The sequence below is a fragment of the Trichosurus vulpecula genome, chromosome 4 (genome assembly GCF_011100635.1).
Source record: "Trichosurus vulpecula isolate mTriVul1 chromosome 4, mTriVul1.pri, whole genome shotgun sequence".
In the NCBI taxonomy this organism is placed as follows: domain Eukaryota; kingdom Metazoa; phylum Chordata; class Mammalia; order Diprotodontia; family Phalangeridae; genus Trichosurus; species Trichosurus vulpecula.
In genome coordinates, this window is record NC_050576.1 from 370868674 (window position 1) to 370876379 (window position 7706).

Sequence of the window (7706 nt, forward strand, 5' to 3'; positions counted from 1 at the left end):
CTCCATTAGACCTACACTTACTACTAACTTCCCTATCACCCACGTGGAGTTCCTGGAGTTCTGTGGCTTCATTTCCATATCCAATTAGCTACCAAAATGATGTCCTCCTAGTAGAATGAAAACTCCTTGCAAGCAAGGACTGTCTTACTTTTGTATTTATGCCACCAGTGCCTAGTACAGCGCTTGGCATATAGCAGATACTTAATACTTGCTGAATGACACCCCTAAAACACAAATCTCAACACATTACTCCTCCACACAAGAATCTTCATGTATCAACCTTCTTGTCTCTTGTACGAAGGTTCTCAACTGAGGGTCCATACATAGATTCCAGGGGATCTTTTAATTTGGATGGAAAAAAAAAAACTTACATCTTTATTTTCACTAATCTCTGGGGTCCTTTCTAATCCTAAGTATTTTATAGTATGCATTTTAAAACATTATTCTGTGAAGGGGTCCATAGGCTTCAAACTGCCAAAGGCATCCAGGACACAAAAAAGGTTAAGAACCTCTGCTTTAGGATATAATACAAAACTCTCAATTTAGAATTTAAAATATTCCATAATATAGTTTTTATCGAACTTTTCACTCTTCCTTCATGTTATCTGCCTTCTCTTACTCTCCATTCCTCTCCAACTGACCTGTTTCCCATCTATCCTGCACCTCTGCAGCTTTGTCCTCCATATCTGGACCGGACTGCATCTCTTAGAACCCCTAGCTTCCTAAAAAGTATAATTCGGGTGCCACTTCCTATTCAAGGTCCTCCCTCCACCCACCCCCCAAATGTTAGTGTTCTCAACCTCTTACAATTGCTCTGTATTACTTCATTTTGGGGGTACCTACTTAACTGTGTACATGTTGTACTGTCATAGAACCTAAGTTCTTTAAGGGTAGAAACTGCTTCATTTTTGTCTTTGTATTACAGTAGGTACTAAATAAATATGGTCGAACTAAATTGCTAAGTCCTATCTGATTCTATTTCTGGAACATTTTTTTATATCCACATTCTATTCACTCTGAACACCACCAAGTTGATTCAGGTACTCAATACTTCTCACCTGGACTAACGGAGCAGCCTTTCAACTGCTTGGTCTTCCTGTAGGGAGTCTCCCCTCTCCAAATCCTCTCATTCACTCTTCTGTGTCAAAATAATCTTCACAATTCCAGGGTCAGAATCATCCTCCCCATTCCCCTGACTCAAAGACTTTCATGTCTCCTCATTAACTATACTCAAACACCTTACACTAACATGCAACCTACCTCTTTAGCATTACTTAATGACAGCTTCCATTTATAGAGGACTTTTAAGGTTTACAATGCTGTCTATACAGTAGCTCATTGGATCCTAATAAGCCCATGAAGTAGGAAATATGACTATCATTCCACTTTACAATGAGAAAACTGAAGCTGAGGGAGGCTAAGTGATTTTTTTTTTGTGGTTACAAAGCTACTAAATGTCCAAGTGACACAGGTTTTCTGATTCCAATTTCAGGACTTTTTCTACTAACCTACACTTATTTCACATTATTGGCCTTAATACACTCTATGTTCTGGCCAAACTGGAGTATTGGCTGTTCTCCCACAGCATTCTTGACTCTCCAACCTTTGTAGTTAACAAAGGTTAGCTTAAAGGAATAGAACCTGCATCCATCCCCTATTCCTACAATGGTCCATTTGCTTATGAGTGCCTCCCTCTTCCTTAAGATCTATCTCAGATGCCACTTCCTTCAAGAAGTTCTTACAGATTTCCTCATCTAGAAAGAAGTAGCAATTCCCAGAATCTCTCTTCTGTCCTCTCCAATGCATTTTTATCACAGCCTATATAACTGTAAGAAAGTACAACTCATAGCTGTGATACAGTATAGTATAGCTATACTTAGTTCTTTGTGTACTTGGCTCTAACTCTCAAAAAGTTTACAATCTAAAAGAAAGTTATGTCCCTTCCCCCCCATCATTGTATCCCACGGTACAATGATCATAGTAGACACAATACTTTAATTGAATTTTTAAAAGAAATATTGCAGAGATGTGTTGCAAATAAATTGAAGTGAGTGTTTGGTATTGCACACTCTTCAAATTTCAGGTTTAGACCATGAGTAATTCTGGACCAAAATGAACTAAGACTAACCTACTCTTCCATCTACCTATATTTTATACCAAAACCTCACACCAAAAGTCTAGTCAGAGGTAAGAGATGGGGGGAAGAGAGGCCTCATAGGTAGTATAGAGGATTACAGAGTAGCCTGGGCAATGGCAAGTGGCCAGCTACTCCTTTAATTTAACCATCTACTTACCCAGGCTATTAAAAAAAAATTAGCTCTCCTTAATGAAGGTTCTAAGAAGTTGCTGTTTCAACTGGAGACAAAAGGTGATGGTGGGAAGCTGGAGGGGCCAACAAAGAAGGGAAAACATTTTCTTATTTTCTTCCCAAATGGAGTAAGACATATAAACAAATACTAAGGCACACAGATGATGCCTTCATATCACACTGGCAATCCTAAACTCACTACGAACATGTCAAAATTTGGATAACTTTCTGGTTAAGACATTTTTTCATGTCTTTTTTTTTTTTTTTCAAAAAGACCAAAACAAATTTTTTTTCACTATGCAGTTACCAAGGAAAGTGTACTTGTTTACTGTTAAGGCAAGACATTTTTTTTCTGTTAAAAAAAAAAATTTAATGAGAGCATCTCTCTTAAGCAGTTGCTGATAATGGATACCCAAATGATTCCCACAATTTTATACTGACTTAGTACCTCCAACGTATACAAGTCTCTAAGAAGTTATTTCCTATTACAATCCACTTTGTGCAAACAAAACCATAGTATCTAGCACTTAGTACATAAATGGGTCACTTTTACCACTTATCTAATTCCTAAGTGTCTGAGAAAATTAGTTCCAAGATGGTCTGGTGGTATCTGACACTGTCACAGAGAAACCAGTCAACATGAAATGCCTCCTGATTAACTTTATTACAAGAAACCATTCTTGTTTCACTGGTTAGGTAACATTCAATGCCACCTTCCAAAATTAGACCAAAGAAGGAACTTCAACCCAAACCAAGATACAAGAACTGACCTTTTTCACTACAGTTTTACCAACATTTTAAAAATAAGCCACTTTAAATTATTATGCAATTAGCATAATTACTTTATTTCATTGAATCAAGAATTTCAGAGCCTGTTTCACAACATCCACTGTCACCATCTTCACTTTTATTTCTGAAAGCCCATAGCTAAATTACAACTGAAAATACAGCTGTCATGAACCCTCAATTGCACATACAAATTTATAAAAATCCAAAATCCCCAAAATGAAAGCATCTCTTATGAACACAGATGAGACTTTTAATTTCCTTTTAAAAAAAATCTAAAACTTTGAAGAATGGTATAGTCACAATTCAATTGAATATTTACTGTGCACCTTAAGATGCAAGTTCTTAGAAATGGTGACAGAAATAAGTGACAGTTATACACCTTAAAGTTTACAAAGTGATTTTCTCACAAGTACCAAGAGAAATAAATAGTCAAAATCATTATTATTCTGAATTGAAAGATAAGGAAATGGAGGGCTGGAGAATTTAAGAGACTTACTCATCTATTAAGTGTCAAAATTAAGGTTTAAATTCAGATTTACCAACCACAAAGTCAGGCCTCATTCCTCTACCAAGAGAAGGAGTTCTTTTTTTTTTATTCCATTGGGCAGTTCAGTGAAACCTAAAGACACCTTATCAGAAAAAGATTTTTGCAAAAAAAAAAAAATACCAACAACGAAGAATTACAAAGGAAATAAACTATACTGAAATAGTTTCCAAAATATTTTTTAAAACAAGGTGACATCCTCCTGACCTAAAAGCCTAGCACCTTCCCATTGGGAGCTTACAATGTATTAAGAAGGTTAAGTTCATTACACAAATAACTGAAGCATAAGGGAGAATGTTAAGCCCATAAGAAAGGTACAAAGTGTCATGGGGTTGTTCTCTGGCCAGAAGAAAGATTATTGGCTAGCAGTCTTCAAATTGCTTAGGAACAGGGATGAACCCCTAAGGACTGGTCACCAAAATTATTTATGTAAATCTGTAAAGCCATGTTGGTTAATTTTAAGAAAAAGTAATTACACCGTGTACATATTACTTCGATTTAGTGTTTTAGTAAAAAATAAATAAATCAAATGTGAAAACAATGTGTCGATATGTGAGGGGTGGTGGTGGGGATTTTACACCCTGATAATTCTGAAGCTGTTCATTCACTTTAAAACAGCATAAACTTATGGAAGTATGAGGAGACTATGAAGGGCATCCCAAAAGCCTTGGTACAGTTTAAAACTGCACTAAGATTTTTGGAAAACGCTGTACGTCAAATGGCCAAAAAAGTTTCACAATTGGAGAAAAATTGCTCCAAAAAACGTAATTTTTATTCAAGATGCCGGAAAGTATCAACATAAAGTTCACTGGGGTAGCTAAACTATACCCCATGAAAACAGGAAGTCAAACTAAAAAAAAGAAAATATGGTGTCCTGGAATTTGTTGTCGAGAGTCTGAAGCTAGGGTGAGAGTATGAGTAACATTGTATCCACCACAAGAATCGCCTCCTCTTCCTATATGGCCTTTGAGGGGCTTTCTTCCAGAGGTTACCACCTTAAGCTTCCCTCGGCCACTGGCACCAAAACAAGCTCCAAGTTTGGTACTTTAATAGTGTAGGAGCCAGCAAAGCAGGTTTAAAAAAATACCACCCAAACCAACCCCCCACCCCATCCTCCCCAAGCCGGGGCCCGCAGGCAGGCTGAAGCAGCTCATGTGTGCACGGAAGAGGACGAGTCTGGACCTGCTCGCCTTTCTTCCTCCCAAGTTCACAGCCCGCCAGTCCGGGCGGTAGCCCCAGGAGGGTTTGGCCAACCTCTGCCTTCATTGCCCACTTCAGTACGGCGAACCGGTGGTGTTTACGCCTCGAGACCCATAGTAAACAGGGGACCTCCGCGGGCACTTCTTAACATCACTTCTCCCCAGAGCCCGGGCTGGACGTGGAGGGCTACAGGGGTGAGAGGAGCTTGAGAAGGAGAGGGAAGCCTTTGCGAAGGAGAACGAGCACTCTTTCCCCCCGCCCCCACCCCGAAAAGACCCCCTTCCTGGAGGCCGGGGAGGCCTCTCCACGGAGCTAGGCCATGTTCACGTCCGCAGCCCCCCACCCGCGGCGGGGAAGGTCAGGAGGACCCTCTTCTCCTCCTCCACTTCCTCCTCCCCCCTCCGTAGAGCAGGCAGCGTGTCCGGGTGCACGGAGCCTACGAGACCTCGCCCTCCCCTCGCCCCTCCAACCAGCCGGGGGAAAACCCTGAGGAGTTGGGGGACGGACTGGGGGGCGGGACCTGCCTCGCCAGCGCCCCCCCCCTCCCGGAAGGGTGAGCGGAGCTGGGGGGGGGGGTGTCTGTGTTTACTGGGATAAGTTCTGGGGTGTGCTCCCCCTTCTTCCCCCCAAACTTACATACTCAAACTCACACATACACTTACTCTCACGTTTTCACACTCATATTCACACAATCACACACTCGCACTCACACACACACTCATAGCCACACATTTCATGCACTCATTCACTCACACTACCATACACACAATCATTCACACTCACTCCCATGCAGTTCACACTAACACACACTCACACTCTCGCTCCCCGCCCTCCCGCGGCGGGGGCAGCAGCGGCGGCGGTTCTCACCTGCATCCCGGGCAGGCCCGGCTGCACGGGCGAGTGAGCCATGGCTGCGCCGCCGCTCCGGACGGGCCAGGCCGGGCCGGGCCCTTTCCCCGCGACGGCGGCGGCGGGCGGATCGGACGAGGATCAGGGCGGGCGGCAGCGGCGGCCTGCCCAGCCCGGTACCCCCACGCTCGTCCCGGCCGGGGCGGCGGGGGATCGGGGATCAGCGGCTCTGCGCGGGTCGCGCAGTCTCCATGCACGACGGTCGGGCGGCAGCGCCTCCTCCTCCTCTTCTTCCTCCTCCTCCTGGGCTGGCAGAGGCGACGGCGGCGGCGGCGGCTCCTTCCGGGCTCTCCGGGGCGGCCGCGGGACGCTCGGCGACTCCCCACGCACACCCAGCCAGGAGCCGTGTCCGCCCCGCCCAGGGCAGCAGCAGCAGCCCCCGCCCCAGCCTCCGCCTCCTCCTCCTCCCCCCGGCCGGCCCCGGGGTGTGGGATCCCCCCCCGCCCGGTGTTTCCGGGAGAAGGAGGCGGCCTCCGACAGACAGCCGGCCCCGGCAACCCAAGTCCGCAGCCGCGAGAGCTCCTCACCTTCCGGGGCCTCGGGCGGGGGCGGGGGCGGAGGCGGGCTCCTGGGAGGGGAGGAGCTTTCGCGGCCGCCGCCGACGCTGATTGGGCTCCGGGAGCGGCCGGGGAGGGCGGAGAAGGGGCGACGCGGCGGCGGCGGCGGCGGCGGCGGCGGGGTCAGCCTGCTCCTCCCCCAAGGTTGGGGCGGGGGGGGGGGGGGGGGGGGGAGGGCAAGGAAGCTGGGTGGAGGGAAGTGCTCTCCGCGGTCTTGGGTCACCAGGAACTAGGGGTGGCCGCGAGGATTGGGCATTCAGTCAACAATCCCTGGGCCGGAGTACCCAAGGGGATAGTAACCAAAACTGGCTAGGGAGGAGGAAGCAATTAGCCTTTCCACCCACTCTTAGAATTCCCTCGTGTCCTCCCCCCTTCCATGTCCCTGTTCATCAGCTGTCACGCTGTTACTAGTTAGGCTAAAAGAAACATTCCTCGTGGAAGTAAATAGTCCTTCACAGGGCACTCCGAACTAATCCGAGATGCAGGCGGGGGAGAGAGATGGAAACACAATAGGGAGAGTAGCCAGTGGGTGCTCCAGCGCTCGGACGGACTTCCTAGCCAGGACAGTAAAGAGAGAAACCGAGAAGGGACGTCCCTCTGGGGGACTTTATTGCTGGAAACTCGATGACTACAGCTTGGGAGCATCGAACACAGCTGGCACCACGACTAGTGATAAATAAAAAGTGACATTGCTGGATTCCTGCATCTCCGAGCTCTGGACCCAGGCAAAAGAGTCCACCCACAGGCGTGGGAAAGGAAGCAAATGGGGACGGGAGGGGGAGGGGACTATAGAGTCCAAGAAAGAAATAAGAAGCTCTTACGTATGGAGCAGCTTAGCAAAGTCTAAAGCACTTTACCCTGGGCAGCCCTGCGAGAAAGCTAACACAAACATATTATTCCTTCCCCCATCGTACAAAGGTTTTTCAGTAACTTTCCTTGGTCTCAGTAGCAATGGACGCCAGAACTTCTGACGCCAGCCCTAATTTCTGTCCTCTGCACCACGCTGCCCACTAATGCTCTGCTTTTGATCCCATGTAACCCTCATTCCTAATTTAACCCACTTTCAGGAGTTTCTGGGGAAGAAAGGAGGTGCTGAGTGCTGAATATGATATCGTAGTACCTTGGTTTGAATCCCAGCTTGGGGATTTACTACCTGTATGATCCTGGGTCCTGAATCTGTAAAAAGAGGAAATTAGGCTAGATGTATTCTCAAATTCTTTCCAGCTTTGAAACTATGATCCATTCTTACTCTCGGTCCCTCGACCCTGATCCATGTAGCCATCTTTTTTAACAAAAGTGTGAAATAAGCTCCAGCAGCCAACAGTAAAGTAAATCAAAAGGACACTTCCTTCCTTTCTCTCCTTCCTTCCTACCTTTCTCCCCTTCCTTCCTTTCTCCC

General features: G+C 46.2%; 1 protein-coding gene across 1 annotated transcript in view; it reads right to left on the reverse strand.

Annotated features, from left to right (window-relative positions):
* The window catches only part of STK24 (serine/threonine kinase 24), a 149566-nt gene extending 143417 nt beyond the window's left edge, over window positions 1-6149 (reverse strand). Inside the window, exon 1 of the mRNA XM_036755925.1 lies at window positions 5709-6149. Coding sequence (XP_036611820.1) covers window positions 5709-5750 — 42 coding nt within the window. The 5' untranslated portion in view covers window positions 5751-6149. The remainder of the gene's footprint in view (window positions 1-5708) is intronic.
* Window positions 6150-7706: the final 1557 nt, after the last annotated feature.